Source organism: Otolemur garnettii, unplaced genomic scaffold (genome assembly GCF_000181295.1).
Source record: "Otolemur garnettii isolate 467f Iridium unplaced genomic scaffold, OtoGar3 scaffold00140, whole genome shotgun sequence".
In the NCBI taxonomy this organism is placed as follows: domain Eukaryota; kingdom Metazoa; phylum Chordata; class Mammalia; order Primates; family Galagidae; genus Otolemur; species Otolemur garnettii.
In genome coordinates, this window is record NW_003852535.1 from 944,097 (window position 1) to 968,361 (window position 24,265).

Below are 24,265 nucleotides of genomic sequence, written 5' to 3' on the forward strand. Positions count from 1 at the left end.
CGCTGCAGTAAGCCAAAGCAGGGCCTGGTCCCTCCTGGTTGCCTGCGCCCTTCCCTGTCCATATCCCAGCCTTTTGCTCACCCCCTTTCCTCCCTAAGTGCTGGGGGGAACCCTGCACCTGTCATTCTCAGGGTGGGGGGCATAGGCCCCAACGACCCCTTACCTGCTTGCTACCCACAGATCCCTTGGGTCTGACTTCCTGGTCCTGTCCTGGCTCTTACCTTGTGCTAAGCTGAGTCCTGGAGACTTGGAGGAGGAGGTAGCTTCCTGGGGTTCTATCCCAGGGAAACGTCCTTCCTTCTGCCTGAGCCATGGCAGCTGGAAAAGCTGAAGCCTTGACCCCTGAGCCTGCCTGGTGAGAGGCGGTGTGTCCCCAATTCATAGTAGGTCACTGAACCTCAGTCTCCTCTACAGGCCTCTCAACCACCAAAATAAACCTTAACCCCCACCAGAGTCAGCAGAAAAGCTGGATCTTTCCTGGGGAGACTGAGCCCACGTGGGTGGTAGGACCCTTCTTAAGTGTCTCTCTGCCAAGTTGAGGATGATGCCTTTCTCCACCAGTGGCCAGAAGACCACTCCTCCCTGTCTTTCACCCTTAAGCTCCTGGATCTGGTTCCTTAATCCCAGCCCTCCTGTTAAGCACCTGCCTGGCTGCTTTTTTTTTTTTTTTAGACAGGTTCTTACTCTATTGCCCAGGCTGGAGTGCGGTGTCATCATCATAGCTCACTGCAGCCTCAAACTCTTGGAATCAAGCAATCCTCCTTCATAACCTCCTGAATATCTGGGGATACAGCCAACCACCACCATGCCTGGTTAATTCTTTTTTTTTTTAGAGACCGGAGTCTCACTTTATCGCCCTTGGTAGAGTGTTGTGGTGTCACAGCTCACAGCAACCTCTAACTCCTGAGCTTAGGGGATTCTCTCGCCTCAGCCTCCCGAGTAGCTGGGACTACAGGTGCTCGCTATAATACCCAGCTATTTTTTGTTGCAGTTTGGCAGGGGCTGGGTTTGAACCCACCATCCTCGGTATATGGGGCCACTGCCCTACCCACTGAGCCACAGGCGCCGCCCTGGCTAATTTTTTTTTTAAAGATCTTCCTGTGTTGCTCAGGCTCATCTCAAACTCCTGGGCTTAAGTGAGCCTCCCAAAATGCTGGGATTATAGGCAATGAGCCACCACGCCCAGCACATCCATTGTCTTATGTGATCTCTCTTATGTGAGCCAGCTTTTCTAGAAGCTTCTGGCTCTGCCCCAGTGCTGTCAGCCACCTGACACCAGCTGCCTGCTATCTTCAGGTGCTAACCACCCTGTAGGCGACCTTGGCTGCTGTAGGAGCCGTGCAGATGTGGAGCTCAGTGAAATCTGTGTTTCAGGTGATCCTCACAGCCATCCCAGAAGGTGCTGTCATTTTTCTTGCTTTGTAGAAGAAGAAACCGAGGCACAGAGGGGGAAACTGCCCAGTGTCACATAACTGGAAGGTTGGGTTCCCAGGCTCAGTGGTATACTCTCCCTCTGTCCATCCTCAGCTGTCTGGCTGGTACTCACTCCCCTGTTCTAAGCTGTTTGGGCTACCTGTTGCCTCTATGTTGGCACCTGGACATTGTCCCACACCAACATGTGCCCCTCCCAATAGAGGGACTGCTTTGGGGACCTCTCCTTGCTGAGTGGTCTGAGGTCACTCATCTTTCTGGACTGTTCAGCTGCCCCCCACATAGCTGACTGGCAGCCCCCACTTTCTCCAGCCACCTGAGCACTTCCTCCTCCTCCATAAGCCTCTTCCCCAGGCCTCCTCAGATGCTGCTGCCATGGGGCACCCTCTCTGCCCTTGCTGGAAGCCCTTGGAGACCTCCTCTGACCAGCTACTGGCCCTCTGCCATGATCTCAGGCACCTCCCTCCTTGGGAGACCCTTCATTTTTTTTTTTTTTTTTTTGAGACAGAGCCTCAAACTGTCGCCCTGGGTACAGTGCTGTGGCATCACAGCTCACAGCAACCTCCAATTCCTGGGCTCAAGCAAGTCTCCTGCCTCCACCTCCCAAGTAGGTGGGACTACAGGCGCCCACCACAACGCCCAGCTATTTTTTGGTTGCAGCCATCATTGTTGTTTGGCAGGCCCAGGCTGGATTCAAACCCACCAGCTCAGGTGTACATGGCTGGCACCTTAGCCGCTTGAGCCACGGGCCCGAGCCGGAAGACCCTTCCTTGCAGTTCATCCTAAGATGTTATGGAAGGTGGGCAGGTTGGCCTGAATGACAGCTCAGGGCCTGGGGATGTCTGGGTGGAGGGAAGTATGGGGAGGGAAGTACGGCCAGGGCCAGAGTTGGCAGAGGTGGGCGGCAGGCAGGCTTCAGTGGGGCCTTCCGCACTTAGGATACATTGGCCTCTATTTAGGGTGCTGTAATATTCATGAAGCGAAGATTAGATATTTAAATTTATTCAGCAATAAATGCGTCTCAGTGGGGGAGCATTCCTCATGCTAAACAAACAAGCAAGCAGGGGCTAATTAATTATTTACAGGAACATGAGGAGGCCTGTGGCCTGGGGACCAGTGGGGCAGCTGTGCCCCTGCCAGAGGACAGGACCCCCTCTTCTCCTCACCCATTCCCACTTCATCATCCCGTAGGGCCAACCCCGTGCCCTCCCTCTGGGATTTTTCTTCCCAGAATTCCTTCCACAAGATTGCTGGTGATTTTAGGCAAGTCACTTAACCTTGCTGAGTCTTAGGACCCTGGCTGCAAGGGAATTGCTGGGAGTGGCTGGGAGTGGGAGACTGAAGGCTGGTGAGGGAACTTGTCCCAGGTCTCGTAGGTAGAGGAGGAGCAGAGACTAAGGCCTACACCACTAACCCCATTTATAGAAGGAGTGACCAGGACTGGAGAAACGAAGCCACTTTCTTAGAGTCACATGGCACTTACCTGGGCAGCCCCTCCCTCACCCTAACATTCTGGGGCTCCTGTGGGCCCCACAGCAGCCAAGCAAGCAGGGAGGGTCCTGGGACAGGTTGTGAGGGTGCCTGGGTACAGGTTGGGTGGCTTAGTGGCCTGCATCCCCAGGGGGCTGAGACTCCTCCCTCTCGCTCAACCTCAGGCCTCTGAAATGAGCCTTCAGGCTGTGCAGCGGCAGGACTTCCAGTTACAGAGTCAACCCAGCCCTGAGTGACGCCTGACCCAGGAGCTACCACCAGCTCTTCTACCCACTTGTTGGGTCACCTTCGCCTTGCTTTCCTCATCTGTACAGCAAGGTGTATAATTAGCGCCTCCCTCTTCCTGTGTTGTGGGCACTCAGTAACAGGTTGCACCAGAGTACCTGTTGGCACCCCTTTTTCCTGATGGGGGGACTGAGGTTAAGCCGCCAACTCCACAGGTAAGACTTCTATGCCCTGTCATGTTCTTGGGGCCTCTGCTCCCCAAGGATGGGACCCATGCCAGGGGACTTCCTTGAGTAAGAAGGCAGGAGGGGCTGGTGAGATTAGGCCTAAGGAAGGTAGAGGCTGGATTGGGCACCTGGGGAATGGGGTGCCTCCCAGCCCAGCAAGACACAAGGGTCTGGGGGCCACTCACTTCTGGGGGACACTGGGCACCAGTCTGGGATTGCTCACAGCAGCTATGCCTGGTGTAGCCAGAGCTGCCACCTAGACCTCAGCATTGCATGTTTTGTCCTTGTTTCTCTTTGGAAGGAGGGCTACAGAAATGCTGAATGCCAGGTCTGAAAGGGGCCAGGCCCCCCATGCAGATGGAAAAACAGTCCTTGAAAAGGTATCAACTGCACCAGGGACAGATGCCTAAGTTCCTGCACCCCTAGCTCCCCAACACACAGAGGGGAGGCACATTCATAAAGCCTGGGTAAATAGCCCTGTGCCCTCTTCTCTTCCAGCCCACCCCACACTCTCTACCTCTGGCTTCCATTCAACTCGTAGGCCAGGACCCGGGGTAGCACCCCCATTGTCAGAACAGCCTGTGCCTGTGCCCACACCTTCCTGGTCACTCATTCAATCAACAACCCCAAGCCCACTGTGGCTCTGTGCTAGGCTTGGGCTCAGCCCAAGGGGATGCAGAGCCCACCCTCATCAGGCCCCACCCTATCAGTGCCAAGGCGGGTGGGTGCCCTGTGGAGAAGATGGATGGACGACAGTTCCGTGATGTGATCTGAAATTCATTACGGGGTGAGATCAGCTCCTTAAATGGGGATTTGAAAACATTAGGGCTTCATTATGTACACAACGGCAGTGCCTCATTCATCATGCAAAAATCACTCCTGTTATTAAAAATCTGGTGGCAGCTGCATACAGGGGCTTGGTGGCATCTTGCCTGCTGGGGGTGGAGCATTAGTCCCATGGGACTGCCCGACCTTCACTGTGGCCACAGGCCAGTCCCCACCTGGGGGCTGAGTCCACAATTGCTCCTATTCAGGGAGGGCCAGCTGAGGGGGGGGTTAGGACCAAGCTTCAGCTCCAGGGACTTGGTGCCTCAGTTTCTTCATCTGCAGAATGGAGATGCTAATGGTGCATCCCACGGTGCCAAGGTCAGGAGACAGGAGACCTGGGGGAGGCTCAGCAGCCACACAGTGGCTACTCAGAACATCTGGCTGCATCATCATCATCATCAACTGGGGCAGGCAGGAGTGTCAGGAAGGGGCAGTGGCCTTTCCTTGGAGAAGGGCATGTCACCTCTTGTTCACAGAATCTACTGCTCCGCTGAATAAAATCCTGGCTCCAACAAAACATTCAAGGATTCCCTGGGGTTCCCTCCAGCCTCTGCCTTAGATGAATACCCTACTCCAGGGCCATTCAACAGATGGGGGAGGAGCCCCACACGCTAGCCCTATGCCAGGGAAAGTGAAAATGGGAGGAGACAATGGGGCTGGATGAGGGTGGGGGAAGGGGGGCATGATTTAGCAGTTAAGGAGGCCCCTCTGAGGAGGTGGCATCTGAGCAGAGTCTTGAGCGATGAGAAAGTACTGGCTTTGGGAAGAAGATTGGAGAGAGGTCCAGGCAGAGGGCTTAGCCAGGGCAGAGGCCTGCCAGGAACAGGCACCAGCAGCCAGGTGAGCTGGGCAGCCAGGTGAGCTGGGCAGCCAGGTGGGGCAGCAGGAATGAAGGTGAGGTGGGGAGGGATCTGGGATTGATTTCAGCACAGTGGGAAGTTCTGACCTAGGGAGGGATGTGAAGAGGTGGCCTCTAGGGCTTTTTGCTGTCCCCTCTTCCTGTCATGCTGGGTCTATTCCATGCTGAAATGCAGCCCCACCTCTACACTTTGCCAGGTCAGAACATCCTACACAACCTATGCTACTCGGTGCACTGGCAGGTGCCCTGCTCCTGAGCCTAGCCCAGCCCAGCCAGGTGCCAGGCTGCACACAGCCAGGCCATGGGAGAGCTGAGGCAGCCATAGGGCATGGAGGCCACACTCTACCCGCTGAGCCTGGCTGAGCTAATTGGAGCAGCCCGAGCCCAGCCTTTTCCCAGTGGTCACAAGAAGCAATTGTGGATTAGCTGGGCTGCTTCGTGATTCGAGATAGTGCAGAACGGAGCAGGGAAGGACGTCAAGTCTGAATACTTAGGGCCTGGCTAATCCTTCCAGGAGAGCGGAAGAGAGAGAGAGAGAGAGACCAGCAGCAAGAAAGAAGAGGGAGCCAGAAGGAATGAGAAATGGAGGGAGAGCCTGAAAGAGAAATGGGGAGAAAACAAGGGAGAAAGGGAGATGGGCCAGGGAGAGAGAAACAGAGAGGGAGGAGGGACACAGAGGAGAGGCTTGTGTGTGTGTGGGGGGAGATGGCAGGGTAGGGGGCAGGGTATGCCCCAAGGAACGTGGTGAGGGACCTCATGGTATAGCCAGGGGAGAGCTGGGCACCCACACCAGCATAGGCACCCGGGGGTGGGAAGGTCCACAGACAGGTCTACCCTTGGCACCTGTTGCCTGCTCATGGCCCTAGGGGGAGTCTAACAGGGAGATGGTAGTGCTTGAATAACCTCACAAACAAGAGTCTGATTGTTAAGGGTGGCACAATGTCAGCCTAGGACAGGGAGAAGCTGCCATATCCCAGAATCAGGATGGTGCTGGACATGTGGCAAGGCATGTCAGAGAGGCTGACCTGGTGTGGGAAGGTGATAACTAGGAGGGAAAGTGTGGCAAAAGGAGAGAGGAGCTCTCAGGCACAGGGCAGCATGTGCAAAGGCCCAGAGCCAGGAGAGGGCAGTGAGGGTCCCCCAGCAACCTGGCTTCTCTTGGACATAAGGCACCTGGGACTTGGAGTGCAGGACACACACATGGACTTACAAAGGGGGCAGGAGGGTGCAGAGGCGAATGGCAGGAGTGCAGGGTGGCTGCACCCTCCCAGGCACCTGCCAGCTCTTGCAGGTCTGAGTGAGGCCTACTGACCTCCAGAAGGTCCCAGGCAGGGAGTGGAGGATGAGGACAAGGTTCCAGCCTGCACTGCCTACCTGCCAGAGACCTGCCTGACCCCTTCTCACCCACCTCTGGAGTTGGCTCTTCCAGCACTGGCCAGGCCAGAACAGAGATGGCGGCCACGCAGGCAGAAGAAGGCGGCCCTGAATTAATCTGTCACTAAAGCTTGGCCGTGGCAGGCACAGTCATGATTTAGATGAATAATTGAAACGCTCCGATACATTTATTATCCCTTTAGTGCAAAAGTGGCAGAGAAAGACGAGGGGTAATTGAAAAAGAGCGCACAAATCTCCCTGAGAAAGCCAGCTCCTTATCGCCGAGTAAACATTTCAGTCCTAATAAACAGGAGAGACACGCGTCAGGGCCCTGTCCATTCCCATCCTGATTTAGGACCTGCCTCCTTTCTTACCATACAATAGGAGAGTGTTTAAAAAATTTTTTTTATTGAGCCAGTAAAAGCTTTCTAGGAGGGGGGCAGGAGAGAGGAGTGAGTCTGCCAGTTACTGGGCTGAAGGCCCCAGGCCCCAGGCCCATCAGGCCTCCCCATAGAAGCACCTTCCTCCTAGGGATACTCTCCACCCTGCTATACCTGCTAAACTCCTATTCAGCCTTCAGGGCCCAAGTCAAATGGCCCCTCTGCTGGGACCTTGCAGACTAAACCATGTTTGCTTGAGAGCTGAGGCAAATCCTGAGTCCCAGCATTTGGCGTAGCCCCCCTAACTCAGAGGGAGCCCCGGGAAGGAATAGGGGGCAGGGGAGTAGAGGGGCTCCCTTAGACTGTGTTGCCAGCACCACCTAGCTTGGCCTCAGGGCCTGGTGGGGGTCCAGCCCCTGAATGAGGCAGGCACAGGAATTCTGTACCTTCCTAAAGTCCCTTTAGTCCCAGCAGCTCCTGGGGCCTCCCACTGAGGTTGGGGGTGCCCTGTAGACTCCCTTCCTGGCTCCCCATGGGCTTTGCACCTCACTTCTCACCCAAAGCCCTATAGGCCTGGCCCAGGCCCCCATCTGTGGGAACTCACAGGGCCACCCACACCTTCCTCTAGTGGGACAGGCAGTCTGGGGGAATATGAATGGGGGGCTTAGATGGTGAGAACTGCAAAGCCAGGCCTGCTGAAGGCACAACTAAGAGATCCATAACTGCTGACTGTTTATCACAGAGCTGGGGCCGTTCTAGGGCTCAGAATCCCCCTAGAGCTCTGTCCCAGGATGGAATGACAGGCAATGAAGAACAAATACAAATGCAAGTGGATTAAAAGGGAATCACCCCTTTTAAGCAGGGAAGCCAGGGTGTGGATAGCACCAGGGTGGGTGAGTAGGCAGAGGGGGTAAGTGGGGTTGGATGGGAGGGTGAGGGGTAGAGGCCAGCCATTGCAGCACAGGTGTCAGGCCCCATGAGAGGACAGGGTCCATCCATGCAGAGTCAGGGGACCCGGGCCCCACAAACTGGGGTTTGGGGCTGGGTGGACCAGAGGTGGTGAAGGGCAGAGGACACTGGGGACCTGGCCCAGCTCCATCTCAGCCCCAGGCAGGTGCTTCATCCCTCCCTACCATGGTCCCTCCCCTCCACCCCCACCTTGTTCCAATCACATTAGCAGAATGACAGCCCCAGCGAGCACTTGCAGTGGCTCCATAAATCTCGGCCAGCGTTAAAAGGCTGGACTCCAGGCCCACTTCCTCCTGGGTCATGCCTGTCCCATCCATCTCTGTGTCAGGCCATGTGAGGGTCCTGTTCCAGCCTCCCCTAACCCCCAAATCTGGAAGGGAAACTAGAGGGAACTCCCCTACTGTGCCCTCCAAAGTCTTGTACCCCAAATCTGGCCAGGACAAGTGCTCCTTGACTTCCTGGAGTAAGGTCACTAGACCATCTATTGAAATTCTCCAAAGTTTCTGCCTGTCGCTTTTGGGGTAAGTCCTTCACTTAATGTGTAGGGCCACCCCCCCCCCTTTACCTGCAGTTCACCCATTCACTCAATAAACATTTATGAAGCACCTGCCATATGCGCCAGAGCCAGCTGTGGGTACTAGACACACAGTCTCTCATTTTCAGGGGGGAGAAGATAAGGAACATAATAAGTAATTATGCTGCATGTTAGAAGGAGTGAGGTGTTCTGAGAAAAATAAAAACCAGAGCTAGGGACTGGTAGGGTAGGGCAGAGCAGGAGCTGTAATTTCAAGTAGGGCTCAGGGTGGGCCCTGCTGAGAGAGGGCATTCTACCAGTTAGGCTTGTAAGAGGTGAAGGGATTGGCCACGTGGATAGATGGAAGAATAGAGGTCCAGGCCAAGGGAACCGGCAGTGCAAAGGCCCTGAGGCAGGAGTGGGCCAGGCCTATGCAGGGAGGCTGGGGCGGCTACTGCAGGGTGCAGAGGGTGAGCAGTGTGGAGGTGAGTCTGAATGGTAGCTGGGACCCTGTGGGCCACGGTCAGGACTGTGGCCTTGGCTCTGGGTGAAATGAGAGCCCTGGCAGGGTTTTTGGGCAGAAAAGACCCTAGTTGATTTAGGGTTGAAAGGCCCACACCTTTTTATTGTTGTTGTTGTTAAAGAGTCAGGATTTTGGTCTCTGTCACCAAGGCTGGAGTATAGAGGCAAGATCATAGCTCACTACAGCCTCAAACTCAGTCGATCCTCCTGCCTCAGTCTTCCTAGTTGCTTGTACTATAGGTGCCTGCCACAGCATGTGGCATCCCAACACCTTTTTTTGAGACAGTCTTACTCTGTCACCTTGGGTAGAGTGCTATGGCATCAGTCTAGTTTACAACAACCTCAAACTCCTGGGTTCAAGTGATCCTCTTGCCTCATCCTCCCGAGTAGCTAGCTGGGTCTATAGGTACCTGCCACAATGCCTGGTTAACTTTTCTACTTTTAGTCGAGACAGGGTCTTACCCTTACTCAGGCTGATGTCCAGCTCCTGAGTGCAAGCAATCCACCTGCCTCAGCCTCCCAAGTGCTAGGATTATAGGTGTGAGCCACTGCACCCAGCCCCCACACCTTTTTGATCCTGCATCTTCCTTTATAAAATTTTCTTTTTATTTATTTATCTTTGGTTGATTCTGTTTCTCTCTGAACTGAATGGCTAAAGATCCAGCTCCTCTTGGTCTTTGAAGCTCCTGTATCTCCCCTAAACACCCACCCTCTTCTTCACTTCCAGTCTCTGCCTGTTCTGTTCCCTCTGCTTGGGACACTTTTCCCACCACTGTTCACTGGATTTCCACCCATCCCTTCTATCCCATCCCTCCCTCAGTGGAGGCGCCACATCCTTCCAAAACCCTCCCTGACACCTAAGCTCCCACGGTGCCTGAGCTCCCACACCCATCACACAGCATAGAGGGCCCTGCTCTCATCTGCACCATGAGCTCGGGGGACAGGCCCGTCTGTGCCCAGCAGTGTCTGTCCCAGCACCCAGTTCAGGCCTTGGTACATAGTTGGTGCTCAATCCTTGAGTGATGAATGAATGAAGGTGGGGGTGGAGCAGGGCAGGTGTCAAATCAGCTCAGGCCCCAAGTCCTCCAAAACGATGGGCTTTGGAAGAGGGTCCTAGATGGCTTGTCCAGGGGCCCACAGTCCCAGCAAAGTCTCTCATGCCATGAAGCCTCTGGGTAGCTGTGACCTCCATGGGGACAGCTAGAGGAGAACAGGGAGGAGGGAAATAACTCCAGCCACAAACAGACCCCCATCCTGCATCCTGGCTGGTCACCGACAGCTCTTAACGCGTTCTTATTTATTCCTGACCTTCACGCCCCTTTTATTTTTCCCCCTTTTAAAACCTGGCCTGGGCCCCGCCACCGCTGCGGTAAACATGGTCCCCGGGATTTATCCTACAGCGCATTAACCCCTGCCCCTTGGCTCACCAATCATCCTGTTGCCTGCGCAGACAGCAGTTGCTTGGCCCGCTGTGGGCTGGGGGCTGGGTGAGGGGCTGGGGGTGGTCTGGGTGGGCAGATTGTCCAGGAGGCAGGTGCTGGGGACACAGGGATGACCCTTCCACCTACTAACAACCTAGGCCTGTATCCTCGGCAGCCCACCCGGACCTCTGACCTCCTGCCTGGTCCACAGCACTGTTGCTTCCTGGTGGTCCTTCTCAACAGCGAAAGCCATCCCCAGGGCTGGCTGTGCAGGCTCTCCCCGCCTTTCCCTGACCCGTTCTAGCTGTAGACCTACCATGCAATGTGCCAGGGCTGGGCAGAGAAGACACTTTTACCTTCTCAGGTGGTGAAGCTGAGGCCAAGGGGGACAGGGCTTCCCAAGGTCAGAGCGAGTGGCACTAAGAGGGTGAGGGGTTTGCTGGGTCACAGCCTTGGCTTCAGTGAGGGCAGACCAGGCCAGCAGAGCTGGCAGGAGACAGGAAGAAGGGCCAAGGTGGAGGATGGGGGCAGGTGGGCTCTGTGAGGCTGGGGCAGGAGAGGAAGAGACATACAGAAGAGACGGTACCACTCCCCCCAGCCCTCACCCAAGATAGGAAGGTCCACTCACCACCACCGCCTCCGAGCAGGGAGCTGTTGGCTGCAAGAGAGAGAGACAGGCAGGTCAGTGGGGCAGGGTGCTGTGGGACATGGGTGAGCTGCCAGTGGGGTCCCCCCATGCCCTGGGAGGGGTAGATGATGCCAGAGGTAGACAAGGGGCTGGGAATTCTCTCCCACTGAAGCTCCCCCACCCGGGTCTATAGTGTGGCAGGGGAGGAGACACAGGAGAGCCACCAAGTCCTGCCCACTCAGCCCAGTGAATCTGCATGGGGTTTGGGATGGCAGATGGCCAGCCATAGGGCCCTTCATTCTTTCACCCCCAAGCATCTCCCAAGGTCCATTGGTGGGGACAGGGCAGCCTGGTTCCTGCCCTTGGGGACATAGACTAGGAGCCAAACTGTACTACTGCACCAGTGGTCGGTGCTGCCCAGGGACAAAGCAGGAGGCCTGAGAGCATGAAACCAGCTGGGGGTGTAGATGGCAAGATGTGCCATTCCAGGGTCCTGGAACACATGACTGGAGCCAAAACCAGTTCAAGTTTCCCTATGTATAAATGGAGAACAGTCCCAGCTCACAGGATTGGTGTTGAGGTCAAAGGAGAGAGACCCTCAGCTCTGGGTCTGACCACAAGAAGAGCCCAGGTTCCCGCCCCATGTCTGGACTGGAGGTGGCACCATCAGGCAGAGCTAGACAGAAAGCTGCTGCCCCAGCCACTCTCCTGAGCAGCCCTGTCCCTGTCGCTCTGCCTGGCTGGCTGCCCCTTCCTACCTTCCCAGGTGGTGACATGGTGGCAAGATGAGGCTGGCAGCCCCTCTCTGCTGGAATGTCAGGGCTGTACAGGTCGGTGCCACCCAGCATGGGCTCTGGCTGTGCAGCCTGCATCTGGGACAAGCCCTCAACGGGAAGCGTGCTGGGCAAGGCAGGCAGGTGCAGCCCCAGGCCCCTCCCACAGCTCAGCGCCCACCCCACCTTCCAGGGTCATCGCAACCCTTTCTGCAGCAGAGTCAGGGGACATGGGCAGAGGTTGGGCCAGCAGTGGGGGCCGTTTCAGGGCAGCTAGGCTGTAGCCCCCCAGTGCTGTGAGGACACTGTGGACGCTGCTAAGTGGTGTTAGGTGGCTCCGAGTGACTGGTCTCCCAGAGCTGACAGCTCTTCGCTTAGGGAATAATTAATTCCACAGCCCGAAAACCCAGGGCTGCAAGTTGCCACGTTACTTGCGAGATTAATACAAGCAGCTAATTAAGATGGAGAGGCGAGGAGCAGCTAGGAGCTCCCAGAGCAGGAGTGGGGGAGGTGAGAGAGGTAGCAGCGAGTGGTGGGTATGGCTGTGGTAGTCTGGGGAGCTGGACCCCAGTGGGGCACCCAGGCAGGCACTAAAGGCCCAGCCCCTGTGGTTCTGGCTGGGGCCTCTGGCCCAGGGACATACATTTCCACTGACCCAGGACTATTTCCCAGGCACAGATTTGAGTGTACCACAGAGAAGCAATCCCACTTGTTATCATAATAAAGCCACAAGGAAGTTGCTCAGTCCCATTTAGGCAGAAGGAAACTGAGGCTCAGAGAGGTTGAGTCACACAGTGGCAGTAGGAGAATTGGAACTGGGTCTGTCTGATTTCAAAGCCAAACCACAAAGCAGGCAGACCTCAAGGCAGACTGTAGGAGGAACTGTCAGAGGAGGCTCCTCCCATGGCTAGGGCTAGGGCCAGGGCCTGCCTCCTCCAAGCTGGGCAGAGCACACAGTAGGGCCTCTTGGATGTTCAGGCAGGTCTAGCTGCAGAAGCAAAGGGCAGGGTGCGTGGACAGCCTTCCCAGGATCCCGCAGGGGAGAATGGGGCATCTCAGGTCAATGGGTCCAGCTCTGGTCCCCCTCAGGCCCTAGGGCAGTCCTGGCGGCTGTCGGAAGCTGCCCTCCACAACCCTCCTCACCTCCCCCCATCATCTCTCTCTCTTAATTAACACCAACCGAAAATGAGCTGGAAGCTGCCCAAAGAGGGCATGGTGCCAAATAGGTTGGCAGCCAGCCTTGAAGGGGCAGGCGGGGAGGGGGTGCTGACCTGCCATTCTGCAGGCCCCATCAGAGGGTCATGAGAACCCCTACCTGTCTGGCACCCCAAACTCCATCATGTGTGGTCTTCCTGGGCCAGGTGTGGAGGGTGAACTGGCCCAATGCCCACCTGGCCAGGCTGTGAGGAGGGAGGTGGGCCCTTGGCAGAGGGAGTTCAGCCAGGCCAGGTGGTGTGATCTGCCACAGGTGGGAAAGGGCAGGTAAGGCCCAGCTCTGGGGCTCAGACTTGGGCTGCACACTGAGGACATGGTCATGGCAGGGAAGTCATCTGCAATGCTCCCCTCACACAGCTCATCATGCCCAGCAGTCCCATGGGTAGGGGCTCCAGGGGAAGCCCTAGTGGCCTGGACTCAGTTCTTCAGCTCCCCCCTCCCCTTAGGGGCCTGGCCACATGGTGGCCCATAAAGCTGCCTCTGAGGTCCCCCAAGCTGGGCCAGGCTGTCCAAGCAGGATGGCTTAGAGGCCTGGGGAGAACAAGCACAGGGGCAGTAGTGTCCACAAGCATCACAGGTGTTCCCCAGGGGCACAACCACAGCAGGAAAGCTTTAGACTTTCATTCCCCAGGCCAGGGCCAGGCACCTCTGACTTCAAGGCTGTGGCTGACTCTTCCCATCTCGCCACCCCTTGCACTAGGCCTGAGCCCCCAGCTCCTCCTCCTATTGCTTCCCACGCACCCCTGTGTTTGGTTCGAGGTTCTGGTCATTACACAACTGGGTCACTGGATCATTTTCCAGATGAGGAAACAGAGGTTCAGGGAGTGTGTGGGGATATTGAAGTGGAGCTTGACTCCAGGAGGGTGGTCGGTAGACCACCCTTTCCACACTCGCCTGTCTCAAAGGGTTCCTGCCACCTTCTTGCTGAGGACATAGTGATAGGGGAGTGGGTGAAACTGGGAGACAAACATTGGACTTGGACAGTTACCTGGCCCCACTCAAGGGACCCACACCTGTCCATAGCAGACTGAATTTTTTTTTTTTTTGAGACAGAATTTCACTCTGTCACCTGGGTAGAATGCTGTGGTGTCACAGCTCACAGCAACCTCAAACTTTTGAGCACAAGCAATTCTCTTGCCTCAACTACCCAAGTAGCTGGGACTATAGGTGCCTGCCACAGCATCTGGCTATTTTTAGAGATGGGGGTCTTATTCTGGCTCAGGCTGGTCTCGAACATGTGAGCTCAGGCAATCCACACCCACCTTGGCTTCCCAAGGGCTGGGTTTACAAATATGAGTTATTGCACCCAGCTCCCAGACTGGATTTTTTTAACTCCATATCGGCTGAGTGAGGGGTCCAGGCCTGGCCCTGGGGCTTGGGGCAGGGTCCAAGGCTTGCTGTGGCCGAGTGGGGAGTGCAGTTTCCAGGCCTGCATATCTTGGGGGCTGTGAGGGCACCTGTCCATAGCCTGCCCTCAGAGTCCCTTGTTGGGCCCTATGGCAGGTTGAGGTCGCCCAGATCTGCTGCATCCCCCTACCCCTGGTTGTGCCTGTGCCATGCTCCACTGGAGTTGATTAACTGGCTCCCAGCTCAGTGCTGTGCCTGTGACCTTGGGGTGGCACCCTTTAATGCCAGCTACTGCCAAGTCCTCTGTCCCCTGACATTAGCCCATGGGGGCCCAGAGCTAAATCCTGCATATTCTGCCTGGCGCTCCTCTGCCTGGCAATTGCTGTCCCCGTGAGCAGGGTGGAGTGTTTGTACCCCTGCTGCTGCCCTAGTTAGGGGCTGGCAAGTGGCCACTGCCCAGTGAGAATGAGAGGCCCAAACCCGGGTGCTTAGAAACTGCCACCACAGGTCAGATGAGGCCCGGGGCAAAGGCGGCACCCAGCCCCTCCTCCACTCTACACAAAAGGTTTTAATTGAGTGCCAACAGGGTGCTGGGCACAGAAATGAATGATATGAGGCCCCTGGGCCTTGGGGATCTGGCAGGGGGTGGGAGGGAGGCAGACTTGGAGCTGTCACCGAGGGTGGGAGATGCAGGATCTGGTGACAGGAGACGGGGAGGCTTCAGAGAGGAGGTGACGTGTGAGTCCAGGCTGGAGGGATAAGAAGGAAATGTGTGCAGGGAGGCACAGCCTGGGCAAGGGGATGGCTGGCAGCAGGTTGGCTGAGCTTCCTCATGGGGAGAGGAGAGAGAATGGCAAGTGAAGAGGCTGGGGACACCCCCACCCCCTGTCCTCCTCTGGTTTCCTGCCCTACCAACCCCCAAGGCAACACCTCGCCCCTGCTCTGACAGCCCAAGCAGGGCCAAGGAGGCATAGTAGGTACATGCACCAGGTGACAGTTTATGGGGCCCATAAAAACATAATTTCTTTTAAAATCAGAAGAAAACAGTGAACTTTTAGGTTAAAGATAATGTTTGGATATGTAATAGAAATATATTTGTCTTAATGCTAACAAAGCCACAAAATAGGTTTTGATTTTTTCAACAGAGGAAGGGGCCTGGCTGGGTAAGCTCTGAGCGAGCAGGAGCTCCTCCCTGTCTGACAGACACCATCATGAGTCCACTTCACAGAGGATCATCCCACAGTGCAAATTGAGCCTCACCTATTTTACCCAAAGCTTCCCTATTAAAACCTTCCCCATGGGGAACCTGGCGGGGGGACCTTGTACACTTCAGTGAGAAAAGAGAGGTCCCCTCTGCTCTTGGGAGAAAGAGCTGTTCCCTAGCACACCCCAGGCCCTATCAAAGTGGCCCCGCTCCCCTTCTGTCCCAGGGCCTTTTGCAGGGATAGGCCTCTACTTGCAAAACACCCCACCCACACTATCCCCGCACCACCTGGGGGGCATGAATCGCTCTGCCCATAGTCTTCCCCTCCCAGGTGCCTACCTACCTACCTACACACACACAGATACCCCCCCCACCCCTTGTGTCACACCTGTGATTCTCTCCAGCTCCTAGCACAGAGCCTGGCAGATAGCAAGTGCCTACCAAGATTTTACCAAAGGTGCCCAGCAGATTACCAGATTACTGACTGTTCAGAGTCACTCAGGCCACTTGGGGCCTGGATTTGAGCTGGGGTCTGCCTGACTGCCATGCCTGGGCTCTTTACCACCCAGGGCCTACAGAGGAGCCTGCCCCAGGGTCAGGGCTGGGGTCCCTCCGGAGGCAGGACCTAAGCGAGGTTGTGCAGGCAGCAGGGGATGTCCAAGGGCATTGGTAGGAGGCCTGAACCAGCAGGTGTAGGGGCTGCCTCTGCTCCTCCCTAACATGGATTAAATTTTCCAACTGGGAGGGAGCAGGCCACCAAGGGAGGTGAGGGGCGCTGTGTGGGACTGCCAGAGGAGACGCAATGACCCAAGGAAAGCGCTGAGCAGGTTCCTGGGCCAGGGAGAGGCTGGCCAGACGGGCATAGCGGTGACTTTGAGGCAGGCACAGCCCATCTGTGTGTCCCCAGAGCTACCACCCCCACATCATCCTGCCCACTGCTCCAAGCACCTGGCCTCACTGCAGGCTACAGGGAGCTGGGGGCTGCTCGCCTAAGTGCTCGCCCAGCACCCCTGGGCCTGGCCTGCTCTCTCCTCTCCCTGCTTTGAGACCAGATCTCAACTTTCTATCATGTGGCAAATATGCATCCAGCCCCAACTACGTGCCAGGTGCTGGGACATGACTAGGCAAGACCCCGCTGGCCAGAGCAGAGAGACACTCAAGAAACAACAGAACAAGAATAAACTTGAACAAGAATTCCTGTTGGCAACCAGAGGTTGCAAAGGAAATAAAAGGGAAGAGAGAGTGACCTAGAAGGGGGGACAAGGGTTGATGAAGGGGCCAGCAGGGAGGAGCACGGCGAGGTGGTGGATGGGTGGCCCTGCCAGGGCCCTGAGGCAGCTGGGGTGGCTGAGACAGCAGGTGGGGCGATCCCCACCTCCTGGGTCCTTCCCAAGCCCCACCCTTATGAGACTGTGCAGCTGCCCCCTTCCTGCCTGTCCCTCCTCCCCTTGCTGGGCCCTGATGGCTTCTCATTAGTCCAGAGCCTGGCACTCACAATGGCCCAGTGACTGCTGACTGTCCCATTGCCTGACTGAGTGGCAGGCCCACCCTACAGTAGGGCAAAGGGAGTGGGTTTTGTTCTGGGTAAATCAATACAGTTGCTCCCTGACTTCCGAAATCTGAGATCTGGTCTCAAAGCAGGGAGAGGAGAGAGCATCCCTGTGGTGGGTGTCCATGTTACTTGAGGGCCAGCCGTTTAAAACATGTTTTAGATTAGAAACTCTCCCCAGATGGAATAAAATGTGAGATGTGCTGCATTACGGAGATAAAACAAGAGACTTCAAAGCTATCTCAAGCTGAGAGAGCAGTTGCTGTGTTTGACAAGCTCTGTGCCCCCAGGCAGAGGTCACTGTCCTCTGAGGGGGGTAGCCCAGGTGGAAGGTGTGAGGCTTTCCGCTGGGGCAAGAGCAGGAGAGCAGGGTTCTCCTGGAGGGCGGGGGCTCACATTTATTGGCACCAAGCGTGTCTCCAGTGAGCTTCCTCATGGGACCTTTGTCCAGCATCTAACATGTACACATACACCCTCTTGCCCTGCCCTATTTACAGACAGGGAAACTGAGGCCCAGTGAGGTGAAGTGTTTTGCCCAAGGCCACAGGCTTTAGTGTGTGGAGTCAACATGCCTCTTCTTTGCCAGCGCTGGGCTGGTCCTGGAATTTGCCCCACCTCCTGGGATCCCGGTTCTGTGAAATGGGGAGGTCATTTAGCTGAGGCCCTTGTGAGGCATAGATGACAAAGTTAAAAATGCCCATAAAAGCTCCAGCCTCTATGGCTTCACTGTGGCAATGGGTTTGGGAGCTGTGGGTCCCTGACACAGAGGGTCCAGTGCTCCCTGGTCAGTCAGGTGGACAGCTGGCGACGGGTTGGATTAATAATAATAACAATAACAGCAGCAGCAGCTTCTGCTCACGGAGGCTTCTTTACCAGCCTCTTAGGGGAGCCATGGAAACCTCATGTGATGTGCAACTCCATTTTAGATGGGGAAACTGAGGCTCGGATAAGTGCCTGGGCTGAGGCCACATGGTTAGGATGATGGAGAGAGGATTTGAAGGCTGACAGTCTGACTTTGGATTTAGGAATCCCTAAGCACTCTGATCAGTTGGATTTGGCTTATTTGCCTCCAGGGGTGAGCCCCTTACCGCATCTGCTGGGACCAGCCAGGGAATTGCCTGTATCTGCTGGGGCTTGCGCTGGCTAGGGGTTCCTTCAGTCTCCTCCTTCCCACTGGCCCCTTTCCAGGTCCCCTCCCTCCCTCCTGACACCACTGGGCATCCCTTGCCTATTCCCCTATTTCCACCCTGTTCTGGATCCACCCCAGGGTCCACCCAAGGCATTGTACCCTCTGGCTGGCCTGGGCCTCTCCCTCATCCTCTTTCTGCCTGGGTTTCTTGGGCCTGCCTTGAGACCCAACCTCCTATCCAGCTGACCCCAAGCTGGACCCCCAAACCCTGGTGACACAGAGGTCCGCTCAACACTCACTCTTCAAGTCCCGTCCACAGGCACCTTTCACATAACTGCATGATGAACTAAAAGCCTAAAGAACGGGTCCCTCTCGGCCAAGGGGACCCCAGAAAAACCTTAATTTAAAACTGAGTTCCCACTCACGATGGGATGGGAGAGATAAAGCACAATTACAAATGCTTTCTCTTTTTCATAAATATTCATGACTCCTCCTATATCTTGTTGAATATGTATACTTGACCCCCAGTCTCAGTATAAAATCTCATTCCTTTTGTCTGTCCCTTTGAAGCATGAGTGCTTGGCTTCTGGCTGGGGCACGCCTTGGAATGGCAGCCCAACAGACTTTATGAGAAATAAAACTCTGTTTTTTCCAAAGTATAAACTTCATTAATTTTTTTTAGTTAACAGTATTTTGTTAAGCAAGAAATTCATGTTCATTCCCCCAAATTGAATAATATGCATAAACAAAAAGCAAGAAAAAAGTGAGTCAGCCACAAGCTCCTCACGCAGACTCGGCTAGCTCTCTTCACGTCTCCCTGCATAACCTCTCAGACTTTAAATGAAGAGAAAAAATAGTTAATAACACATTTACTAAGTGAATTCTCTGTGTCTGGGCCAAGTTTCCAGTGGATTTTTTCCTTTCACTCTCCTTTATCAAGCGCCTAAGGAGGGGGGTCCTATTATCTTTTCCACTTTACAGGTGAGGGGAAATAGAGGTTCAGAGAGGTCAAGTGACTTGCCCAAGGTCACACAGCTGGGAGGTGGATGAGTTGGGTTTGAATGCAGCAATCTGACCTTTAAGGGAGTCTCGAGTGGTGCCCTTGCCCCATAGTGGGGCCCAGCTACTGCCTGGGCCTCCCCTCCCCTGGGCGCTGCCCCACTGTGGGGCGGGCACTCAGTGTCCCGCCATTAGCATAACCATGAGCATCCCTGAAACTCAATTACCAGCATATGGCTTGGGCCCCAGCCAGCCGGCTAGTCTCCATCTATGCACAAGTGAGGTGCCAGCCTCTAGGGAGCCCTGGTGGGTGGGAGAGTGGAGGGCACTAGGGAAAATGCGGGGAGCAGCCTGGGGAAAGCCCTGCAGGCAGCTGTGAACCCCTCAATTGGTGGTTGGTGGTGAGTGGTTCTCCAAGGCAGCCTGAGCCCCTCTGCTCAGCCCCAGCTGGCCAGGCCTGACTGTCCCCAATGGAAGGCCACAGGTTGCTCTGCCCTCAGCTTGCTGGTTACCCAGTAGTCCCTGACCTCTCTGAGCTTCTTCAGCTTTCTTCTGAAAGGAGAAAGCCAGGAACTATCTTAAGTAGAAAACATGCCAGGGATTTGCAGGAGGAAAGAGAGGAAGCACCAGCTCTGAACAGTCAGGCAGGCCTGGGCTCCATTCCTACTTCCCGAATCCTCACCAGGAGGCCCAGCTGCTGGACAGCTCCCCAGCTGCTCCCCAGCCACCGCCATCCTCTCCCGGCAAATGCAAAGGGCGAACCTTTGCTCTTTATTTCACTCGTGTAAAAGTATGCACATAGACATATGTATATACTTCCCTCCACACAGAGGGGCCCACTACCCTGAGTTTGGCACAGATTTTCTTTAGTGTTTTATTAATACTACGTATGCTACTTAACAAGATATTCCTTAGGTCTGCACATCTTTGGATGTTGTATAAGTGGGAGCTGCTGTGAGTTGCTGTTACCACGCCCTGTGATGCCAGAGAGGTTTCAGCAGGCAGGCCTGTGGGCCTTTCCTTGCTGGCCTCTAATTTTGCAGGGCAGAACCACCCCACACCCAGCCATGCATTCTCCCACTGATCAGCAGTCAAGTGTGTCCAGTTTGGTCTCTTGCAAACACAGTGGCAGTCACATCTTCACACGCCCCAAGTGAACATGTGCCAGAATTTCTCTCGGGTCCGCACTTGGGAGTGGGACTGCCAGGCTGTGGTACATGCATATCTTTAACTTTACTAGTTGCTGCCAAATTGCTCTCCAAAGTGGTTGTTCAGATGATCGTTTTAAAATATAAATTAGATCATGTCACTTTCCTGCTTAAAACTCTCAAATAGCTTCCTATTATACTTAGAATAAAATCCATGTTCCCCTCCATGAATGCACGGCCACATCCCACACGTCCCCTCCTCCAATTTCCGGGCTTCTTTTCTCTTCCTTGATTAGGTCTGACTCTTTCATGCCCCAGGACCTTTGCATCTGGAGTTCCCCCTGCCTGATACCTTCTTTCTTCAGCTCTTTCCAAGCTGGCTCTTTCTGTAGTTCTCAATGAAAGTGTCACCTCCTCTGAGAAACCTACCCTGACCACCCAATTGAAGTGCCTTCTGCTCCATTCTGTTCTTGTCCTTGGGAGCCCATGCCATGGCCCCATATTGATCTCGTGCTCTCATTTGCTCCCTGGCTTATTACCAGCATGGCAGCCTATGGGGAGAGGACCTTATCTGCTTTGTTCATTGCTGGATCCCAAAGGCCAGTGGGGCCTGGCACCCAGCAGACATGGATTGTGCAGGGATGTCCAGATGTCTGGAGGGACCAAAGAGGATGAGCCCCATGAGCCAGGGAAGGTGAGCTAGGAGGAAGGGGGCTCTGCAGAGGGGAGTGTGGCTGAGCTGAGGGTAGACAGGTTGGCCAGGCCTGTGGACCCTCCCTGACCCTTCTCCTGTGGCCATGGGGAGTCATGGCAAGTGCTGGAGCTGGGCAGCAGTGGGGTTGGGCTTATATTTCACTTGGGAAAGAACCTCTGCAGAACCAATGAGGGTGCGGCTTGAAGGGGTGGGCCTGGAGGCGGGGATAGTGGGAGCTGAGGATGGGCAGGTGGGTGCTGGGAGAAGAGGCATAGCTGAGCTCCAGGGCTAGTTAGAGGAAGGACAGTGAGAGACAGGATTGGATCCAGGATGGGATCTAAAGTTGCTCAATCCAGTCAGTGAATGTGAGGGAACAGTGGTGGCTCTGGCCCCCTTAACACCTTCCACCATCCTCTGCAGAAAGCTGGGAGGAGTTCACCTGTGTCCAGGCCAGGCTGAGGCCCCAGGTCTTAACCTCAGGGGTTACAGCCCCCGCCTAAGATAGCTTTCAACACTTGCCAGACGCTGTCCCTATGCACAAACACTGCCCACAATTTCAGTGGGAGGCCAGACACCCAGAAGATCCTCACTGGGCCCCCAGCAAGGCACCCATGCCCCTAATGTGGGAAACTGAGGCTCTAGAAGGAAAGGAACTGGAAGAAGATGGCACAGCTAAATTCTCACCCATTGTTGCTTTTGGGATATGAGCTGTTACGCTGAGGTCAAAGACATTCCCTTCACAGTAAGGACAGAAGAAAGTGCAACCACTTGCTGTACAGGGAATTTAAGTTAGACACCAACAAGGACTTCCTCTGCTTGTTAGGTGCCTGCCTCCTTGGTACAGCCAGTGGCTGGTTGCTCTCTGAGGCTGCTCAGCACTCTTAGGACATGAGGCTGAGGAGGTGGCTTGTTCAAGGTGGCTTATCCAGGAGGAGGCAGTGATGTCTGACTCTAAGCCTAGTGCTCCTTCACTGGGGGACCCTGAGAGGCCTGTGGGGTAGACTGGGTGGAATGGGGGATCAGGCATCCCAGCTCTTTCTTTTCTTTTCTTTTCTTTTCTTTCTTTCTTTCTCTCTCTCTCTCTCTCTTTTGCTCTCTCTCTCTCTCTTTCTCTCTCTCTCTCTCTTTCTGACAGAGCCTCAAGCTATCCCCCTGGGTAGAGTGCTGTGGCTTCACAGCTCACAGCAACCTCCAACTCCTGGGCTCAAGCGAGTCTCCTGCCTCAGCCTCCCAAGTAGCTGGGACCACAGGCACCCGCCACAACGCCTGGCTATTTTTTGGTTGCAGCCATTGTTGTTTGACGGGCCCGGGCTGGATTCGAACCCGCCACCTTAAGTGTATGTGGCTGGCGCCTTAGCCACTTGAGCCACAGGCACGGAGCCAGGCATCCCAGTTCTTACCCGACTCAGGCTCTTAGGCCTGCACTAAGGGTTCAGACTGAGGGTGCCCCTCCCCTGCAGGCCTCCCAGGCCTTGTCCTACGGGAACACAAAAGGATCCCAGCCTGGTCTCTGCCCTGCCTGCCTCAGGCTCCCTTCTGGCTTGGGTGCCCTCTCTTCTCTATCCTGCCCTACTAGCCTGGGCACCTCTCCTCTGAGGTAGGAGGAAGAGGTGGGGAGAAGAGGGAGAAGAGAGGAGGAGAGAGGGAAGGAGGAGGAGGGAGGAGGGAGAAAGAGGCGTGGTAGCCATTGGTATGCAAGGCCCTGCCTGAGCCCCTCCAAGCCCAGCCTTTCTGCTCAGCTCTTTAAGAATCCCTCCTCTGCTGGCAGCGTGGTGGTTGCTGGGCAACCCCATCCCACCCCCCCTGCCCTCTTCCCCTCCCTCTCCTCCTGTGCAGTGCCCAGCCTCAGCAGCAGTCTTAGCTCCAACCCTGCCAGGCCTGGCTGTACTGGGCACCTGTGCCTGGCAGGTGAAGAGCTTTGAGTGGCCCCACTCAACCCTTTCCCTGGACCACAGTTCTGCCCTTCAGGACTCAGGGAGCAGGACCCAAGCTTAGAACACCTTTTCCCCTTACTCTTCTTGCCTGGAGCACCTAGGTTAAGAAGGTAAGGGCAGGTAAAGGGTCCTAGAAGATGCCATCCATTTCCTCTTCTCAAGCTCTGCAACCCCAGGACTCTGGGAGGGCGATGCTGAGCTCAGGACACTCCATTCTCAAACCCCCTTGTCTCCACACCCCTGACTCAGGGCTTCAGCTGCCCAAAGGTGTTGAAGTGTGTTGGGGGACAGAGAAGACCCAAGGGCAAGGCCTAGGAGATACTGGGTCCCTGGCAAAGTAAGGGGTCAGAACCTGCTCTGGCTGGTTGAGCTAAGTGTGGGACCTCTGGCAGGCATCAAGCTTAAAGAGCCCTGGGTGGTGGAGGAGGCCAAGGCAGCAAATCGACTTAGACTGGACAGAGGCACAGGAGAGGAAGGAGGTGAGGAAGGTCACAGAGTTCTGAATCTCCAAAAACGGGTCTGCTAGGGTCAGGAGAGGCACAGTGAGGGGTCCATTAGAAGCAGACCCCAACATAGGGCAAAACTCTGCATCCTGGCATCCTTGTCTCACCTGCCCTCCCCCGCCCTCACCATCTGGGGGCTCTGCCCTCTCTTTGGATCAGGCCCCACCTCTCAGTCCCAAGGGCAGCTCTCTCCTCACTGCCGGGCTCCAGCCCTGGCACCTGCCACTGCCCTCTAGAGGCCCTTCCCAGTCAGGCCTGCACTTCCAGCTTCACCTCTGCTCCCTTCTGCGTGGGCCTCTGTGTCCACCCCCCACCCCTCATGCCTTGGCACAGGCTGGTCCCTCCTTCAAGACACAACTTCATCTCCCGCCTGAACTTGGGGTGTGTGTAACAGGTGAATGATAGCTGAAGTGAAGGGATGCTTAAATCACCATAAAAAACATGTCCTCTGCTGGGAATAACAGCTGGGCAGGGGTGGGGAGGGAGGGAGAGAGGGAGAGGCAGCCCTGGGTGTCTGCAAGAGATGAGGGGCGGGGTAGGTGATGTCATTGGCAGAGAGAAGAGGAGGCTCCCAAGGGGAGGGAGGGGCCCATCAGAGAAGCCTGGGCACCAGCAGCCTCTGTCCTGCTAGGGCTGGGGGTGACTGGCTGACTGGTAGAACCATTGCCCCCCTCGGGGTGGTCCAGTCATGCCTCTACTTCCCCACTAACCCAGGGGCAGCCAGCTACTTCTGATCTCTCTAGCGAACTGATCATTCCCTGCCTCCATACACATAGCCCCAGACTCCACCCTGCCCACTGTCTAGTAGCTAAAAGTGTATCACTGAACCCCTGGAACCCTCATTTCAGGGCAGCTCCCAGTTTCATGAATTAGGGTTGGCCTTGGGACAGCTCTGTCTGTT

General features: G+C 55.5%; 1 protein-coding gene across 1 annotated transcript in view; it reads right to left on the reverse strand.

Moving 5' to 3' along the window:
- MACROD1 (MACRO domain containing 1) overlaps window positions 1-24,265 on the reverse strand; it is a 151,639-nt gene that overhangs the window by 4,063 nt on the left and 123,311 nt on the right. Inside the window, exon 4 of the mRNA XM_003798595.3 lies at window positions 10,870-10,899. Coding sequence (XP_003798643.1) covers window positions 10,870-10,899 — 30 coding nt within the window. The remainder of the gene's footprint in view (window positions 1-10,869; window positions 10,900-24,265) is intronic.